Raw genomic sequence first — 21,613 nt, 5'->3', positions numbered from 1 at the left:
TTTCTTTCTTTTGTTTTTCCTGAAAACCAATGTTCAAAGTATTAAATATTGGAGGTTGTACATCTATAAAAAGCATTTTCCTTCTTGAAAATTAATAGTGATAGGTGATGGCCAAGGATTAAGGCTAGGGTCAAGAGGTGGTACATTCAAGCTCTAGTAGATAGTGATGTTTGTAAGCATTAACGATCTATTATTTGTGAAAGCATTAATTATCTGATAGTGTAAATAGATCACTAAAGACATCACATTTCTGGAAAAGCACATTTTACTTCATTATATTGACCCTGATATGCGAAACTTGTTGAGTATCGGATTTGTCGGCTACAAGTTAGGTTTCCTTGCTAGTCTTGCGCACCTCCTGTAAAATAAATACATCGAGATACTTAACTAGAAAACGATATTTCACTTCTTGAAAATAAGTAGTATAAGTGATTGTCTAGGCATAAGATTAGGATCAGGATATTGTGCTTGAACTCTAGTACATAAGTGATTATTCGAGTTAAGAGTATGGTTTTAAGACGGTGCATTCGAGCTCTTTGTAGATACTTTCTAGGATTATGATTACGGTTTAGAGGAAGTGCATTTAAGTTCTAGTAAGATATTTAAGTCATCATCTACAGTTATGGTTAGTAAGATACATGGATTTCTAGGTTCTAGGTGGGGGTTAAGCGGTGGTGCATTTAATCCGGTTTGTTAAGTGATTTTCTAGGGTTAGAGTTAGGAGATATTGCATCAAAGCTTTAGTACAAAAACGGTTCTCTAAGGTTAGTGCGAGGGTTAAGACATAGATCTATAGTAAATAAGTGATCTACTTTAGCCTAGGATCAGGAGGTGTTGTATTCAATCTCTTGTAAATAAATGACTTCCTATTTAGGGTTATGGTTACTCGGTTAGTAGGAGACAACTGGGCTTGAAAATGCATGATATATGCTTGGTAAGTGTTTTAAATGATGATTTCTATGATTATCGGTGAGAAAGTCTATGTGGGAATGAGCATATGCATGGGAACTAAACAATAAATGTATTTTGAGATGGTAAATTTGCTATAAACTTTCATATAAGTTCTATGACATGTAAGTCATTAATAATGCATGTATGATTAGTCCAAATGCTGTAAGCGTTTTCAACATCCGTAATGCATGATTGCATGTAATTACGTTAGCATCATAAACAGGTTATGGACCATCTGGTGCTTGCACAGTTTGGTTAGAGCTTTAGGCAACTTTCAGCCGTTGTTGACTGTCTTTTGCCCATACAATGAGTTTATGGTGTGAGCTTAAGTAGCTATGGACTGTTAGGTGCTCGCATAGTTTGCTAAGCTATGATGTAAAGTATACGAGTTATCCATGACTTCACGAGATATACAAGCATCGTGATTATTGCATATGTTGATTCTTATAAAACACTTGTACCAACTCTTAGAGGTGGCTCCATGGGTGCCAATTAAATTTCTTACTCCATTTATATTCATGCCCTACAGATTCAGTCGTCCCTCTTGACGCTTCAAGTTGTATACACCACTCCATTTGCTTCTACCTGGCGACCCCCCCCCCCCCACCCACCCACCCACCCATGATTGTGTGGTGGCATTTTAAATTATTCTAATTCTTTATGCATAGGTGGGTTACATCCCGCACAGTTGATGTATTTTGATACACTCTTAGAGGCTCCTCGACTCTATTTGTGAGTCCATGTACATGCTTTTGGTTTTGTTTGTATTGCAATGTCCCTTGCTCATTTTTTTTTTTAATGTCCCTCTAGATTTAGATTACCTTTAAAGTTTTAAAGACGAACACAAATTACCTACAAGCAATGGAATATAATGGATCCGAATGAAATAGATATAGAGGATTCGTATAGTCAGCCTTACCTAGTTTGGGATTGATGTATAGTGATTGCCAAACCCAGATCATTTCTATTAGCAGCCAGTCTTTGTAAATCATTGGTCCTTGATCAATTCTTCCACATTATCGGTGGATCTAAGATTTTAGGTTTATGGATTCTGAATTACAACTCTTTTTGCTTACTGCATTCATGATAGATTATTTATACATATTAAGTGTATTTTTTAATACAAATACGGTGCTTGCCCCAAAGCTATTGGATGCACGTAACTTGTATTGTGGCTCTGTGCCCCTGTTCCATTAAACTTGTTGATGGGGTGCCAACATGAAAATCGCTACTTTGATCTAAAATATTCTCAGTTGGTGACTTTAAATTAGAGGCAGAAGTGGAGTCCGGATTTGAAACTTATGAGTTCGGGATTTTAAATCTTTTAAGTTACTAGGTTCTAAATTAATACTTTGTTCTTGAACCGAGGGTCTTTTGGAAACAACCTCCCTTCTCTCCGAGGTAGGGGTAAGCTCTGCGGACACTCTACCCTCCCCAGACCCCACTTCTTGGAAACTCACTGGGTGGTGGTTGTTGTTGTTGTACATATTAATGAATTTTTTAAGAAAAATATTAGTTTGGACCAAAGCTACTGGGTTCGGCCGAACTCATAGGTTCTACTCTTCCTCCTCCCCTTATTAGGGGAGGAGGTGAAGGTTCAGAATTTTGATGTTGTTGATCAAGTTGTTTCTTCCTTTCATTAAGTTTTAGCCATTTTAAGAGTAGATAGCTTTAACAGACCTTTAGCTTGTCTAACATCAAGTTCATTGGTAATTCAAATATGTAAAAATTGCGGGGCGCCCTATTTGGTCGCCCCATTTAACCTATACCCATTTTTTTATAAAAAAGTTTTAACTTGTACCTACTTTTTAAACAACTTCAGCCCTCTTTTTTTAAAAAGTTTAACTCTGTTGATGCTACTATGAAACTTCAGTTCATGGGGATGATGTTGCCATAAGTATGTTTATCAAATTATTTAAAAATAAATTATAATAATTTTCTAAAGTAAGTACGTACATGTATGTAAATATAAGTCCATTTCCTTTAATTCACATTCTATTATTTTTTTTTGGATTCAGCTTTGTACATTATCAATGCATTTTAACCTGTTGTGCTAAATCATTATCTAGTTTTTTTAAGTTACTAATTCTAATTATGATAAACTTATTATCTGTACAAAAAATCAATTACATGATAGCATAAAACATGCTGAAATTTAGCAAATATAAAACAAAACTTCAGCTAAAACATGTTGAAGTTCAACAAATAGAGAACAAAACTTCAGCTACTAGAATGCTTAAGTTCAACAATTACAAACAAAAACTTCAGCAAATAGAGAACAAAACTTCAGTTACTATGCTTAAGTTCGGCAATTACAAACAAAAACTTCAGCAAATAGAGAACAAAACTTCAGCTACTATGCTTAAGTTTAGCAATTACAAACAAAAACTTCAGCAAATAGAGAACAAAACTTTAGCTACTATGCTTAAGTTTAGCAATTACAAACAAAAACTTCAGCACACTTGGTTTAGCAATTTTTGCTACTTCAGGCCCGTTTACTAGAATGCTGAAGTTTTGCGTGATTGCCTTTGCTACTTCAGCCCCGTATGTTGAAGTTACGTGAAAAAGTAGGTACGTTTGCAACGTTTTTTGCAAAGCGGGCACAAGTTAAAACGTGACCCAAAAAGAGGGTATATATGCAAATGCCCCTTCAAATATCAACTAGAATTTCAGAAACCATATTTCAAAACTTCAATTTTTTTTCAAATAAAATACATGTTCAAACACAACTTCAACTTCCAAAAATTAATTTTCGACACAACTTTAATTTTTTTCCTCCAAGTTTCAACCAAATCTATGTTCAAATACAATACATTGATGTGTATTTTTTTTGTTGCACAAACGACTTAATGTATACAATACATAATAAACATTCTTTTAGATTTAAATTTGAAATAAAGTATTCATTGTAACAAATAAAGCTGAATTTTATAATGTGAAAAGAAATAAAATACGATTGAAAATGTGATTCAATAGTACTAGCACATCTTTCCAACATATATAATAACTTCCACATACCATTAAAACAAAAAGTACGATAACATGAACTAATAAACGATGCGCAACAAAGTAAGAAAAAACAACAAACGACAATAACTACGCCTTACTCCCAAACAAGTCGAGACACTACATAAGGAACAACACAAAAGATAAAGAAATAGAAATATTATGACGATAGATCAATCAATGTCATTGTAAAGTCCATCATTCTTCTCTCCCACCTCGTTGTCATGGCCTTCTATTGTTGGATTGGAACTCGAGGAAGTAGATGGACGCTGATCGTCAGAAGTCTGCTCTTGTTGATTGAGTTGTTTCTTCCTCTCATCGAGTTTAGCCATTATACGAGCAGAAAACTTTAACAAACCTTCGATTTGTGTAACATCAAGGTCACTGGTATTAATTTTTGCCTCGAAAAGTTGATTGAAGAGTATTTCCATTTCTTTCTCCTTATTTTTTCGTGCGATTTTTCTATTATTTTCTTCTTCAAGATCTTTGATTTTTTTTTCAAGATAGGTTTCATGTAAAACTAATTTCTTTGATCTTTCATACTCAGAATGACTTAAATACTCAGTAATTCTAACCATAGCCTCAGTTTCATCTGGCCAAACAATAGGAAAGGTTTCTCCTGGACAAAAAATAATTATTGTAATCATTACCTCACATAGAGTGGACAAATCCTTTGCCATTTTAAACAAAGTAGCAATTTTTCTTTTTTCTTTAGCTTTTCTCTGCCTTTCACTACAAACCTTAGTATTCTTAAGCCCCTCCTCACTCATGTTTTCTACACACACACAAAAGAGCACTATATTTGGGAGAAAAAAATATGAATGAATACTTAATTGTAGAGGTAGAAGAGAAGCAATGGGATTTATATAGATGTATAATGGGGCTTGTTAATACCATATAGTGAAATGATTTCAAGTAGATTTTGATAATATAGCGAATTTGGTAATAAAGATAATTTGGTTTTGGAATATTGGAAGAATATTTAAGTGTTTTCTTAAAATGGTTGAAAATTCAAGATTTAAACTAGATTTTCAGAAACCATATTCCATATTGCATAATTTGGAAAGTATTAAGATTGAAGGCTAGTTGGCTCACTAATAAAGTGAGAACAAGAGAAGCTAAATCTACTTCTTTTAATGTTTTTTGACAATGTATTAATGAATGATTTTCTTTTTTAGACATTTGAAGTAATCCCAATGGTAATATGTATGTAGTTATTATGACACTAGTTTTATGGTAAGCATTTTGTGCGTGTACTTATAACATGAAGCATTTTGTGTGTGTACTTATAACATGAATATATATGTTAAAAATTAATAAATATTATTAAATAATGTATTTGAGTTATACATTTTTTTAAAAAGTGTCAATTCTTGAAAATAATTAAAGTTTATCATATTTAACTAGATCAACAACGAAAAAATCCTGTCATAAAGAATATTTTAAGACATATAGTGCAAACACTAATAGGATAAAATTCTAAAATAAAATATTGATGGAAAACATAAATCCAATCAAACAACACATAAATTTAATCAATTTTGACCAATTTATAGCTTCTTCATTAGCGTCCCAAAATAATGTCATAATCAGTTTGAACACCATTACATATAGCCCTCACTAATTTACCAATATTTTAAGTGGACAAACTCTAATTAAATTTAAAGTTCACTATAAGCTAAAATCAAAATATTAATACATTTAATATAAGATAATTTTAACTAATTTATTTCAACCTAATGATTATATTGAGCTTTTCAAGCACATTCTTTTATTAGTTGGTATTAATAACATAAAAACCAATAAAAAGAGAAAAAATAATAACAGAGAACCGGTAATGGTGGTTCCATGTCTTAGAAATAAAAAGGCACCTTACGATATACTTTTACTTTTTAGAAAAACTCCTACCTAAATATCTTAAAGTTAGATCTTAACTTAAATTTCTTAGACTTTAGTTGTTGTTCTAAATGAAACCTAAAATAATTAAAAAAACATGTTACGTGCACAAAATAGTTTTAGCTGTAATCGGTTATAATTTAATAACAAAAAAGAAAAGAGTCCTAAAATAAAAAGGAGTTCAAACTATTATGTTGTAAAAGAACTTTACAAAATAATGTATTTTATTTTTGTTATATATTTTACAAATAAGGAAAGATATAATACACAAATTTAGTTGGTTTTGAAGGCTTAATTAAATGATTACTCATAAATATTAGGAAAATAATTAAATGACTATTTTTTTGTAACGACCTGGCCGGTCGTTTCGGGAGTTATAGCCCTGTTCCCCCATTTCCTGCTTCTACTGTGTGCTTCAGCTATATTATGATATACCGGGTTAGTTGATTCAAGTTTGGAGTGATTTCGGAGTGAATTGAGACACAATCTCTTAATTGAAAGCTTAAGTTGGAAAAAGTTGACCAGATATTGACTTATGTGTAAACGACTTCGGATTTGAATTTTGATGTTTTCGTTAGCTCCGTTAGGTGATTTTGGACTTGGGAGCGCATCCGGAATGTGATTGGGAGGTCCTTAGTAGAATTAGGCTTGAATTGGCGAAAGTTAGAATTTTGGCGATTTTGGCTGGCAGTGAAAATTTTGATATCGGGGTTGGACTGGATTTCCGGAAGTTGAAATAGTTTCATGGTGTCATTTCTGACTTGTGTGCAAAATTTGAGGTCATTCGGACGTGGTTTGGTAAGTTTCAGCATCGTTTGTGGAATTCGAAATTTTAGAAGTTCTTTAGGCTTGAATCCAGGTGTAATTTGGTGTTTTGATGTTGTTTTGAGTGATTTGAAGGTTCGACTAAGTTCATATGATGTTATAGATAGGTTGACATGTTTGGTTGTGGTCCTGAGGGACTCGGGGTGATTTCAGGTAGTTATCGGATTGTTTTGAATTGAAGAAGTGTAGCTGAAGCTGCTGTTTCTGGTGTGACCGCACCTGCGGAGGGGGAACGACAGGTGCGAGGCCGTAGAAGCGAAGGAGGAGTCGCAGGCGCGACTAAGGAAGACCTGGGCAGAGGACGTAGGTGCGATGGCATTCCCGCACCTGCAGTGGTCGCAGAAGCGGACCTAGGGGAGCAAGTGCGAGTTTGGACCGCAAAAACGAGATGGTTTCCGCACTTGCGGAAGGCACAGATATAGTATTGAAGCCGTAGGAGCAAGGTCAGGATTTTAAGTGAAATCCGCACCTATGATGGAATTTCCGCAGGTGCGACGTCGCAAAAGCGACAAATGGACCGCAGGTGCGGTATTGCTGGGCAGAAAAACACCAGCTCAAGAGTATGGTTAGACTCGTGAGCGAATGGGCTTTTGGGTTTTGCAACTTTTGTTGGATTTCGAGACGTGAGCCCGGGGTGGAGGGGTGTTTGAGTCGATTTCGGATTTTGACTCTAATTTGATAGTTTTATTGTGGAATTGACTCCTTTAGCCTATATTGATTGTATCGTATTACTATTGGCTAGATTCTGGACATTTGGAGTCCGATTTGAGAGGCACGAGCATTGTGGAGTAGGATTTGGCTTGGTTTGAGGTAAGTAACGCTTCCAAACTTGGTTATGAGGGTTCGAAACCCCAAACTATGTGCTATGTGATTAATATTGAGGTGACGCACATGCCAAGTGACGGACGTGCACCGTGAGAATTGTGACCTGGGTGATTCCATGGCACCGTTTAGTGACTCCATCCTGTTGATATCCATGTTTTTATTATGTGATAAAGTAGTCGAGCTGTAAATCATGTTTAGGTTTTATGCCAGTATTGTTGGGACCCTTAATGGTCGTTTCTTGCTGTCATCTCATTATTTTCATTAATATTCCGTACTCAATCATGTTCATGCATATTTATATCATATCTTAGTCTCAGTTGTTTATTGATTCATCATATTGTTGTTTCAGGTTTGTTTTCATGACATTGTGAGCCCGTGGGTGAGACTAGAGAGGTTGATGACTGAGTGAGGTCAAGAGCATGAGTATGAATGACAGTTATGAGATCGGGCTGCACGGCGCAGCGGTTATATCGATGTTTGTGATAGCGCTTGGGTTGTAGGAGCCCCTTCGGAGTCTGTAATGCACCCCCAGTGAGCGCAAATGATATTATTGAGGGATGAATTTCCCTGGACATGGATTTGTCTGAAGTACTTGATACTTGGAGATGGATTTCTCCACAGGGTTGGATTGCCCTTTTTCCTCAGGACTAAGTGACTCACAGTTAGTGTTATATATGTTCCGAGATGGATTTCCCCGGGCCGGATGCCCATATATAGTACTGAGTGGTTGAGCACTTGTGAGTGGGAGTACATGATGCATTTCATACAGTCTGTGCATTGGCATTTAGAGATAACTGAGTTGTATACCTTACACTGTTCAGATCTGTATTTATTTTATTGCCTTGAGTTGTTTATTTTACTTGAAATGCAGACATTTCTGCACATTATTTTTGTTATATCTGTTGCGGTTGAGTTCGTCACTACCTTTCAGTCCAAAGTTTGGACTTGTTACTTACTGAGTTGGTGTACTCACATTACTCCCTGCATCTCGTGTGTAGATCCAGGATATACCGATCGCAGCGGCGGTTGCTGATTGAGGTTCCAGAGATTTGAGACTATCGAGGTAGCTGCATGGTGTTCACATGCCTTGACTCTCCTTCTTTATCTTTTGTCGTACTTTTAGTTTGTATCTCTAAATACTGTAATAGAGTGTATTCTGATCTAGACGCTTATGTACTCAGTGACACCCCATTTTTGGGTTGGATTGTATCGTATATTGAGATTTCTTATGTTTCAACAGTTTTCTTTAAATGTTAAATGCTTCCGTTAATGTTTTCAAACTTATTGTTGTTGTGATTGAGTTTGTTGAGTTGAGGCTGGCCTAGTTCCATGATAGGCGCCATCACGACGAATGATTTTGGATCGTGATATTTATTAAGTGTGAAATTAAAAAAAGCAAATAACATTTCGCTAAGGATCTCTGTGCTTTAAAGATAGTATAGATATAGATAGATTACCATATTAGACTTTAAGTAGTTACATTAGCTATGATTTCATATGTTACCATTCATAATCAAATTATTACTATTTTCCAATATAGTTATTCTATTTTCCAATATGGTAGTGACTAATTCTGCTTTTTCTGACTATGTACACATAGTAAGGTGAAAATGGCAACAGGTAGCTGATTTCTAGGGCACCGTTAAAACATATTAATATTTTAAAAATTATTTAAAATATAGTGAAATTTGGTAAACTTCAAATCTTCCTCTTTCCCCTTCTCCTTCTTTAGACATTAGGATCTCAAGTTTTTGAACTGTCAAAGCCTAACTTCAAGTCTTCATTCGAAGGTCTAAAGTTTGAATTACCAAATTTAAACCTCATACCTTCGAGGCAGAGGCGGATTCTATATATAATATTGAGGGGTCATCAGACTTTTAAACTTAAGCAAAAATCTTATATATATGTGTATACCTTGATTATAATTAATTTTAATCACTTGGAACCTTAAACAACTAAAAGCCTTCAAGGGATTTTGGTTGAACAGAATACTATACTTCCTTCGTGTTAAAATCATGAGTCTGCCTATGCCTTCGAGTTTGTAGTTTTGAACTGCGAGAGCCTACTTTCAAACCTAGAGTTTAAAGTTCTTACTTAGGCCCGTGAAAAAAAAACTTAGGAGTACGAGTTACCCACCTTTTTAGTGCTTAGGGGTAGAACTCATTGGTGGAGCCCCTCTTTGCCAAGAGGAGTCTGATTGAATATATACCACAGCGGAAGCAATAACAGAATCTTATTCACGTGTAATCTAAACAACTAGCATGTATGGAGATTTTAGGATTACCTCTTGAAGCGTAAACACAACAAATTTAGGTCGTTCTCCAGTTCCTCAGTTGAAAACACACTAGCAGATTTCCACAGTCTTCTACTGTGTTACCCAAACAATAACCGAAAAAAGAGAATTTTGGGTGGGCAAAATTCTAGTAGAAACCGCAGTCAGAATCATGTAAAAAACGTCCAGCCCTTATATCCATATATATAGTTGCGTTTTTGAGGTCAAAACCGTTTTCAAAACCTGTTAGGTTTCCTTCTCCCACTAAGGGACGGTTTCCACGTTTTCTTTCCCACTAAGTAACAGTTTCCACTATTTTTTATTATTTAGGCACAGTAGGGACCACAGAATTTAATTAACAAGGCTTCCTATTATGATATTAATTTCAAAATTCTGAAACTAATTTCCATCATAATAAATTACGAATTATTCCACTAAAAATTCGTAATTGCACTCCTTAGTTCAATTTCGAAATTCTTCCATAAAACCTTATTTAACTCCCCATGTTAAGATTCAAATACTAATCAATCAAATTAAATTACTGACTATTTAATTTATTGATTACTTCCTTTAGACTTACACTTAACTTATTTCATGTGTCGGATACAAAATCCACCGGCCAGGTTTACACATGAAAACTTATAAGCTTTCATAAAGGAGTATCATCAATCTCAAAATTGAGACATGGATTCCATCAACTAATTATTACTTCGCCAATGTATATCATTGTTATCCAATTTACCAGGCTTATTGACTCGCGAAAGAATCTCGCCTTTTAATAAATCAAAACAACAAGTGACATACACAGCTAATAATAATTATATCAGGATTAACTTATTTTATAAAGTCTGTAGGGGTCAAGGGTACTGACTTTGAAGGAACTAAGTTTAGAACATAATTCGCCGTTTCTAAGGCATGTCCCCAAAAAGACGAAGGCAAATCGGAATAACTCATCATTGATCTAACCATTTCCATAAGAGTCCTATTTCTTCTTTCAGCTACACCATTTTGTTGTGGAGTTCCAGGTGCAGATAATTGAGATGTAATTCCACATTCTAATAAATAACCAATAAAGTCTGTAGAGAGGTACTCCCCACCACGATCAGATCATAGTGTCTTGATATGTTTATTATGTCGCTTTTCAGTCTCAGTCTTGAATTCTTTGAACTTTTCAAAACATTCAGACTTTCGATGCAACAAATAAATATATCCATATTTTGAGTAATCATCTGTGAAAGTCACAAAATACTCAAAACCACCTCTTGCTTGGACATTCATTGGACCACACAAATCAGAATGAATTAATTCTAATTTATCACTTGCCCGATTTCCTTTTGAGGGGAAATTTCGTTTTGTCATTTTCCCTTCTAAACAAGATTCACAAGTTGGTAGTGCCTCCACTTTCAATGAACTTAAAGGTCCATCCTTGACCAACCTGAAAATTCTGTTCAGATTTATATGACCCAAACGCAAGTGCCATAAATATGTTTCACTCAATTCAGAAGAACGTTTTCTCTTGCTTGGTAAATCAACATTATTAAGTTCTTTAGGTGGTAACGGTTTAGGAATAGAGTCAACAACAAAAAGACCATTAATCAATGTAGCCGAAGAGAGATAACGCTTATTATGAGTAATAACACATTTATCAACGTCATGACAATTAAAATCATAACCATCTCTCATAGCGCTAGAAACCGAAATTAAATTCCTTCTAACGGAAGGTACATATAATGTGTCTTTTAAAGCTAAAACTCTACCACTACCAAACGAAATACTAATATTTCCTAATGCTAAAGCTGGGGCTGCTGAACCGTCTGCTTGATAAACATTGATTTCTCCTTTACTTAGCCGCCGCGTTACCTGAAACCCCTGCAAATAAGTGCAGATATGATTAGTGGCTCCCGAATCTACACACCATGACATGGTAGAAACAGCCGCTAAAAATGTTTCAACGACAAGTAGATGTAAATCACCTGGTTTATTTTTCAGCTTGGCCAGATAAGTTGGACACTGCTTCTTATGATGCCCGGGCTGCTTGCAGTGATAACACTTGCCCTTAGCCTTTTTCACACCAGCAGTCGCGCCACCAACAGAGGGTTTTTGAGCCTTTTTCTTTTTCTGCCCGCCTCTCGGCTTAGAAGAAGAACCTGCCTCAAAATTCAATGCCACGGGAGGAGCTTGGGACTTGATAATAGTCTCTGCCGACTGCAGCTCATTCAACAATTTCGCAAGGGACAAATCCATTTTGTTCATGTTATAATTCAGGCGAAATTGCTGAAAACTGTTAGGCAAAGTCTGCAGGATCATTTCAACCTGCGTGTCCTTATCAATGTTAGCTCCAAGGACCTCCAGTTCATTCAGAAGACTCATCATCTTCAGAACATGGTCCCTGACCGATGAACCTTCAACCATTTTGGTATTCAGAAGGGCTTTCATGGAAGTCTGCTTAGCCGCACGATTCTGATCTCCGAACATTTCTTTGAGATTTTCCAGAATGTCATAAGCAGACTCCATCGACTGATGCTGATGTTGCAGAACATTCGACATGGATGCCAAAATGTAACACCGCGCCATCTCATCAGCCTTAATCCATTTCTGGTAAGCCTTCTGTTCATCATCTGTGGCATCATCTCCAGGTTTTTCTGGACACACCTCATCGAGCACAAATTTGTACTCTTCAGCAATTAGAACAATATCCAAATTTCGTTTCCAATCAACATAATTTGGACCCTCAAGTTTGTTTTGGGTAAGAATGGCAGTAAGGGGATTAAAAGCAGTCATTGTTAATCTGGGAGACATTAAATATTTAAATAGATCAAATCAGTTTGTATTATGAACATTAAAATTCAAAACACATTATATATATACAATCTATGCACCTTGAACAACAAATTTCGATGGGAAAGAAGCTATTCTTGCAATATACATATATAATGACAGATTATCACTCCATAAACTTAAACATGTCATACTCAGATGGAAAGTAAACTGTTAATTTAAGCCAAGTGAATATCAACATTCAACATATATTAGTCCCATTGAACCAACATGCATACTCAGATGGAGAGTAAATACAAATAATCAATGACTAGTATAACATAGTGATTATTCATAATATTTTTATCCGATATGGAAGAAGACCTACGTCAACGTGTAAAAACATTATATCACTGATTTTTTAAGCCCAGGGACCAAGGGAATTGATCCCCACAATTTCTGGAATTAAAAACAACTAAAAAAAATTTTCAGAATTTTAGAAAAACAGCAAAAACACCATCTAAACGACCTCGAACGCCCAAAAAACGACTTCAATCATGTTGAAATCCATGAGTATTGCTCACTGGGCCATTTCGCATGGACCTGCCAAGTTTCAGGTCAATCGAAGTCCGTCAACTTTTTGACCTCCGATTTTCTGCCCTAATTCAGCAAAACGTGTTTTTCCGTTTTACATGATAAAATTCAATTTTCAGATTATTCTAACTCAACATCACCAATATTAAAAGGATACATCAAGTTTTCAGAATAATCAACACAACCCATAACAGATAATCACACCAAAAAAATAGTGCAGGTTTTCAGAAAAACAAACTTTGCATGTAATTCAAAACTTGCATATAGAACATGATATTAATCCTTATGGTTTATCCTAATTATTTAATTAGACGTGAGTAAGCTCTGATACCAATTGATGGAATATATACCACAGCGGAAGCAATAACAGAATCTTATTCACGTGTAATCTAAACAACTAGCACGTATGGGGATTTTAGGATTACCTCTTGAAGCGTAAACACAACAAATCTAGGTCGTTCTCCAGTTCCTCAGTTGAAAACACACTAGCAGATTTCCACAGTCTTCTACTGTGTTACCCAAACAATAACCGAAAAAAAAAGAGAATTTTGGGTGGGCAAAATTCTAGTAGAAACCGCAGTCAGAATCATGTAAAAACGTCCAGCCCTTATATCCATATATATAGCTGCGTTTTTTAGGTCAAAACCATTTTCAAAACCTGTTAGGTTTCCTTCTCCCACTAAGGGACGGTTTCCACGTTTTCTTTCCCACTAAGTAACAGTTTCCACTATTTTCTATTATTTAGGCACAGTAGGGACCACAGAATTTAATTAACAAGGCTTCCTATTATGACATTAATTTCGAAATTCTGAAACTAATTTCCATCATAATAAATTACGAATTATTCCACTAAAAATTCGTAATTGCACTCCTTAGTTCAATTTCGAAATTCTTCCATAAAACCTTATTTAACTCCCCATGTTAAGATTCAGATACTAATCAATCAAATTAAATTACTGACTATTTAATTTATTGATTACTTCCTTTAGACTTACACTTAACTTATTTCATGTGTCGGATACAAAATCCACCGGCCGGGTTTACACATGAAAACTTATAAGCTTTCATAAAGGAGTATCATCAATCTCAAAATTGAGACATGGATTCCATCAACTAATTATTACTTCGCCAATGTATATCATTGTTATCCAATTTACCAGGCTTATTGACTCGCGAAAGAATCTTGCCTTTTAATAAATCAAAACAACAAGTGACATACACAGCTAATAATAATTATATCAGGATTAAGAGTATAAGTACATTAAATGGACTAGAGAAATTATTTTATAAAGTCAGTATAAAATACTCATCTCTACTTGATCCGTTCAATACATACAAAATGTACTCGAACAAGAAGTTGAAATTAAACCATTCCCATGATCAAGATAAATTATATTTAATCTTGTGCTACAATCATTCCGATGATTTGTCCAATTCCATTATTAGATTGTGAACATTAACTTTTATGTCTTGCAAGAACCGATGATTTAATCTTTCGTGTATAAGCTAAACTCTATACACTAAATCATCTACTATGTAAGCAATGGACGCACAAACCAACACATGATCTATTTAAAATGAAACTTTATTGAATTTAAACAAGTAAATAAATAATTGTTCATAAAGAATACTATAACAATACGCATGACTTATAGTATATTCTAACAGAGTCAACATAATTGACACCCATTCGTCGAAATATTATAATACGTAGGCATGTTAATTTTTTTTATTTATATATTTTATATATGTTGACTGCTCTTAATTTCTTCGTATGTTTGCTTATTTATATTTTGACTTTGTTTAATAAAAATTCTGGCTCCACCACTGCTAGAAGGCAGGGGCATATCTAAGGGGATTCCATAGGGCACGTGAACCCATGCTCCCCGCCCTAAATCATGTATAGTAATATTTTTTTTTAAAATATTTATTTATGTGTGTGCACCCATGCTCAAAGTATTATATGATGTGATGGTTATTGATCGTAACTCTCTAGGTGAGCTTGTGAGTTTAAATCTTATGTCAATCTTGTTATTTTTTTCTTTCTTTTTAGTAGACGCCCACGGGAGATGGGCGTGCCTGGTGTTATTTTTTTGCGTATTAATTAAGTACTTTTTCTTTTTATTTCTTTTTTTGTTTGGTTTATTCTTTCAAAATTTTCACACAGAAATTTCTATTCTTCTTTTATCGCTGTAAAATCTTATATGATTAAACAAAATATGTATATTAAAACTAGTAGCAGTGTATGATGTAGCATATAGTAGCCGTAAAATCTAAAGATGGATACCTAATATTACAAATTTATAACATGCACATAAAAAGAAACTAATATCAAGAAATTAAACTCTAGTGCTAGGATTAGGTACATAACATACCAAATGTCCTAGGAATGCAGATGCACCTATTTTATGTACGAGGAATACTTAGCACATGGATTTATCATGAGACAGCGAAGCTATCTACTTCGATTAATTACTGACTAGGCAAGTTATGACAGGAATACAATAAAGAAGATCCCGAAATAGCCGGTTATTCAATCGTTTACACTAAAAATAGCTGACGAATATATATATATATATATATATATATATATATATATATATATATATATATATATATGTATATATGTATAAATATATATGATGTCTCTGTACTTGTAAGGTCCAAAATTGGTGTTCTTGACACCAAATTCAGCATTCATTGTAATGTTGAATGAAGAGTTTTCTGCATTTTTGGACAACACATCAAAGGTAGCGGATCGGACGTTAAACTTGGAGAAGTTTTATTTTGTGTCTCATACAACTTACATTAGTTGTATGAGGCTCTTTTTTGTCTCACAAATTTGTGGACCCTAATCTTACACTTCTGGGTCCACAGAAAATCTGGGTCCACAAAGCTCTGAGACAAGAAAATTGTCTCATACAACTAGTGTCAGTTGTACGAGACACAAAATAAAATTTTTCCATACATAGTCAAGATCATTATAGATCCTTTATAGGAGGTTGTGTGAGGACAAGTATCTAAATGTGGTAGAATAGGGTGAGTGGTACCACTTAAATTAGTTAAAATAGCACGGTCTAGTCAATTTTCGGACTGGTCATTCAAAAATAGCCAACGTTTACCAAGTCAATGAAAAATAGTCACTATTTTGCTGCAACAGAGACCGGTCCAGCATAATATACTGGAGTTCGGTACACATGTGTATGAACTTCCAGCATATTATGCTGGATCGGTATACTTTGCAGGCTCCAGTATAATATACTGGAGACTGGAGCACCGGTACTCCAAACTCCAGTATATTATGCTGGACCGGTATATTATACTGGAGTACCAGTATAATATACTGGAACTCCAGTATATTATGCTGGAGTATTTTTTCGGATTTTGAATAGTATTTTCGTTCAGATTTATCTTTACATGAAAAGTGGCTAAATTTCGATTACCTTTGAAACTGTGACTATTTTTGAATGACCACTTATAAATCTGGCTATTTTTGAATTTCTCCCCTTAAATTAGGGCCAATTTTTCAAATTGAACATCATATGGGTGAGAGCGAGTGAAACTCATAACTACCTTGTAAAAAGGGTTGAAATAGTGCATATAAAACCACATATTTTCTAAGTTTTATTACAATGTTGTCCTTGGAAGAAGAACTCGATTTATAAAGTTTTTTTTTTGGAGCCCCAGAAAAATTGCAGTCGGTACAGCCTCTACCCTTCGGGTGAGTACTCTGTGGTGAGTATTTTGTGTGTACTGGGTAAATTACCCGCTGTGTAATAACTTTCAAACTACACAAGGGATGTAAATCACACTAGGCAAACCCTGTGCGACAGGCTCATACCCAAAAGGCATTGAGGGGGATCGATCTCCCGTCGTCCGCGTGGACAACACCCTCCAAACCAACTGGACCGTCCCTTCGGAACTCGATTTATAATGTTGACACATAAGATAAGTTAAACATATGAGTTGTTTAATGTTTAAATATAAGAAAAACATACTTCTTAATTTTTTTTATAATATAATAAACAACAACTATATTAGGGAGAGGAAAATGTAAGTCTGAGATAAAATCTTTTGGATCCAATATGTTCAAAATTTTAATTTTTTAAAAGTGGATAATTATTTGGGACAAACAGAAAAGGAAAAGTGAACCACTAATTTGAAATGTAAAACTAGTAATGAATTGGCTACAAGTAGTTTTTCTGATAATCTAATGAATCTTAGAAAGGGTAAGTAGAATGTGTTTATTAAAGGCTAAAAAAGATAGGCTTAAATCTTTAAGATGGGCCTAAATTGTTTTTTCCAAAGATCAACCTAGAACTATTGGGCTCGTTTTTAACATGCTCCATTATAACCTATTAGTGATAGAGTTAAAGCAACTAACAAAGATTGTGGTGGAGTAATAAATATTCCTTCATTTTTAATTAAAAATCTCGAGTTCAAGCCTTGGGTTTGAAGTCGCTTTTGTTAGAAAGCGTTTTACCCCTCCCTCCCCCTCCCCCTCCCACAATAACAAAAACTACTGAGTTGGACCGAACCTGTAGCCAGCACTCTAGTTCCGCCTCTAAAATAGATATGTTAATCGCCATAATGCCATAGGCTACCCAATCTAAATTGTCATCATAATACACTTGATTTAAAACTGTCCCCACAAAGGGGTTGTTTAATCGGTTGGTACAAGTTGCCAAATATTATATCTCCTTACGTTGCCAAATATTATCCTTATTTTCATGTTACCAAATCACATCTATTATTTGTAGGTTACTTGTGAATTGACTTCTAAGCTTTATTCTGAAAAATTGAACTCCCATATATATATATATATATATGCTCCAAATTTCTTTAGCTTACATATCCAAAAACACAAAGTAGATGGCCAAAATGAAAGAAAATTGCCATGTTCTTCTTGTAACTTTCCCATCCCAAGGCCAAATTAATCCTTCTCTTCAATTTGCCAAGCGTTTAATCAAGCTTGGAGTAAATGTCACCTTCTCCACAAGTCTATCAGCACTAAACTGCATGTCTAATAATCTTTCCTCTATCAAAGGCTTAACTTTTGCTCCATTTTCTGATGGCTATGACAATGGCTACCCCAACGTTGGCAAATCCCTCGATGAGTATCGAGAGTTTTATGCTTCCTTCATTGCTCTTGGGTCCGAGTTTGTGTCCGAAATCTTTGCTGACAGGTATTACTAAAAATAAAGGAATTAGCGACGAATGTTTTGGTAGTGTCGGGCTAAGTTAGCTCAAAGATACTGTTAATATGATGTGATATTATCCACTTCGAACCAAGTTCGCACCATTAAGAATATATTACACTTTATATGTAGCTTCTTTTTCTTTTTAACTATCAGTGTGGGGATTCAACAACAACAACAAACTAAGTATATTCCCACAAGTGGGGTCAGGGGAGGGTAGTGTATATGTAGACCGTATCCCTACCTAGCGAAGATAGAGAGGTTGTTTCCAATAGAACCTCGGCTCATAAAGGGTGAGAAGAAGAGGAGGAGAAAGAAGAAAAAGAAGAAGGAGAAAAGAGCGAACAAGAAGAGTGGGGGTGGGGGTGGGGGGAATTTGTCGTCGTTAATAAAGGCGGATGAAGCCTTTATTTAATGGGTTCAATCGATATTAATATTTTGACACGGGACATAGATATATATGTGAAAAATCATTAAAATTTACACGACTATATTTACTTCAGCCCATAATTATAGAAGTATGATGAAAGAACCTTAAAGGTTGACTCTATCAAATTTATATTTTGGAGTTGCTTCTAGTCATTAATCCGACGTTAAATATGATTAGAGAGGAAATTTTCTCTTTAGTGACGAAATTCCTGTTTTTTTGTAGGGCGAAGGAGGGGCGCCCATTTTCGCGTATTATCTACACGACCGTGCTCTCTTGGGTTGGCATAGTGGCAAAAAGGCTTAATGCTCCAGCCACACTTCTATGGATTCAACCAGCCACACTTTTAGACCTCTACTACTATTACTTCACTAGTTACAAAGATGCATTCAAGAATTGTCCTGATGAGGACAAATCCCTTGAAATTCCTGGGCTTCCATTTCTTGTAAGTATTCGTGAGATTCCATCATTTTTGCTTTCAAGTGATGGACTTATGGACTGGCTAATTCAAACTATGAAAGAGCATGTTGAGTTAATAAATAGTGAAAGTAATGAAATAGTGCTTGTGAACACTTTTGATGCTTTGGAATTTGAGGCATTGAGGGCTATAAAGAATGTGAATATGGTAGGGATTGGGCCTTTGGTTCCTTCATCTTTTCTTGATGGAAAGAATCCTTCTGATACTTCTCATGGAGGTGATTTGCGACAACGTTCAAAAGATTACATGGAGTGGTTGAATGCAAAGCCTAATGCATCGGTAGTTTATGTAGCATTTGGTAGCTACTCTGAGTTACCAAAACAAATGATGGAAGAGATTGCTCAAGGATTGATAGGAAGTGAGAGGCCATTTTTGTGGGTAATTAATGGAGAAAAACCAATGGAAAATTTAAGTTGCAAAGAGGAACTTGAAAAGCAAGGAAAAATAGTGTCTTGGTGTTCTCAAGTAGAGGTTTTACAACACCCTTCTTTAGGTTGTTTCTTGACTCACTGCGGATGGAATTCGACTCTGGAGAGCTTAGTTTTTGGAATTCCTGTCGTGGCGTGTCCGCTTTGGACCGATCAAGGTTGCAATTCTACGCTTATTCAAGATATTTGGAAGACTGGTGTGAGAGTGAATGCGAATGAAGAAGGCGTTGAAGGGGCCGAGTTCAAGAGGTGCATAGAAATTGTGATGGGGGATGGAAAGGAAGGAGAGGAATTGAGAAAAAAAGCTAAGAAATGGAGGGACTTAGCTAAAGATGCTATGAAGGAAGATGGTTCATCTAATGAGAATCTCAAGGCTTATGTTGATGAGATTCTTAACCATGCATAACGGATTATGAGAGATGCATAAATTCTTAATGATTCGTTCGATTTAGAGATAAATTATGCAGGAATTAATAATGCAAAAATTATTAATACATAGATTGATGAGGTTGTATTACAATGTTTAGTTTGATATATTAAATTTTTTTATACAATGTATAATAAGAATGTGTTTTTTTGGGCTTATTTGTGTTATATCCTGCATTTTCATATATTAAAGTTTCGTCGAAAGTTAATCGACGTAAGTTCGGGAATGAGATTATTTTGAAATTATAGGCATTATGCTATTTCAAACAAGTTATGAGTAAATTCATGAAGGTGAGAAGGGAAGCAAGTCAAAGAAAATGAATTTTCGTCCAAGTTGGCATATTGGGATAAAGTACGGGCCGAGCGATAATACCTGATATTTACAGACTAGTACCATACAACGTACCATATGACCATGATAGTAGGATGTATAAAGTGTATTAAAAATAAGTAGAATTTTAAGTAATTTGAATCAATTCTTAATTTTGCGGGTAATCGGTTAATTATCGGGTAGCGGAATATTACCTAATTAAATTAATTGATTGATGGATAGGATCAAAGTCCCATGTGGCAGCAAATTAATACATCAACCGTATGACTCTTAGTCATAATTCATGACTAAGAGTCATTTTTAATTAGGTGGCAACGTTACACTTAAGATGTGAACTTTGAGATACGTTGACTAGAGCTTATAAGTTCTTGAACCTTCGACAAGGTAATATAAGTGTGCGAGAGTATGGTATGCACTTTGATTCTTTAACAAGGTTTGCTCCCTGTGCCCATGCAGATGGCGTGGGTTATAACACATGAAAATCTGGGAATTGTGAGAAATTCTAGTTTTGTGGACCTAAAATGATAAAAAAAATGGGGAACGGTCAAGCCGAGGCGATGACTATTGTTCCTTAGGTCATTTTTTATATTCCAGCAAAATTTTAGGCGATTCGAGTCTGGTTTCCCGGGATCATGTAGATGACGTGGGCCATAGCATACGAAAATCTGGGAATCTAGCGGAATTTCAATTTTATGCCCTAAAATGCCAAAAACATGAAACGGTCATGGCGAGGCGATGACTAATGTTCCTTAGGTCATGCTTGATGGGCTAGCAAAATTTTAGGCGATTCGGGTCCAGACGCCTAGACCCATGCAGATGGTGTGGACTATATCACATGAAAATCTGGAAATTAGGTGGAACTCCAGTTAAATGGCCCTAAAATGCCAAAACAATGAGGAATGGTCATGGCGAGGCGATGCCTATTGTTCCTATGGTCGTTTTTTATGGTCCAAAATTTTTTTTAGGCGATCCGTGTCCGGTCGTCCGGGCCCATGTAGATGACATACGATATAGGACACAAAAATCTTGAAATCGGGCAGAATTCCAGTTCTATGGCCCTAAACCGTCAAAAAATGAGGAACGGTCATGGCGAGGCGAAGACTATTGTTCCTTAGGTTGTTTCTGATAGTCTAAACTTTTTTTAGGTGATCCAGGACCGGTCGCCTAGGCCGTGTAGATGGCGTGAGCTATTGCAAACA

The 21,613-nt window shown here is 35.3% G+C and overlaps 1 protein-coding gene across 1 annotated transcript; it reads left to right on the top strand.

Annotated features, from left to right (window-relative positions):
• The first annotated feature begins 17,937 nt into the window (after positions 1-17,937).
• On the top strand, positions 17,938-20,251 carry LOC107763566 (crocetin glucosyltransferase, chloroplastic-like). Its single transcript, XM_016582055.2, has 2 exons — positions 17,938-18,312; positions 18,977-20,251. Exons 1-2 carry the CDS (start codon positions 17,999-18,001, stop codon positions 20,061-20,063), a joined length of 1,401 nt encoding a protein of 466 aa, XP_016437541.1. The 5' UTR covers positions 17,938-17,998; the 3' UTR covers positions 20,064-20,251.
• The last annotated feature ends 1,362 nt before the right edge of the window (positions 20,252-21,613 follow it).

The sequence above is a fragment of the Nicotiana tabacum genome, chromosome 11, assembly GCF_000715075.1.
Source record: "Nicotiana tabacum cultivar K326 chromosome 11, ASM71507v2, whole genome shotgun sequence".
NCBI classification, from domain to species: Eukaryota; Viridiplantae; Streptophyta; class Magnoliopsida; order Solanales; family Solanaceae; genus Nicotiana; species Nicotiana tabacum.
The sequence above is the reverse complement of the archived record's forward strand: the minus strand, read 5'-3'. Positions and strand labels throughout refer to the sequence as shown.

What these genes read in the sequence shown, in the direction of transcription:
- LOC107763566 (XM_016582055.2), top strand. Translation starts at nt 17,999, where the DNA reads ATGGCCAAAATGAAAGAAAATTGCCATGTTCTTCTTGTAACTTTCCCA. An exon ending in TCCGAAATCTTTGCTGACAG is followed by an intron (nt 18,313 to 18,976) that starts GTATTACTAAAA and finishes GTTTTTTTGTAG; the next exon opens with GGCGAAGGAGGGGCGCCCAT.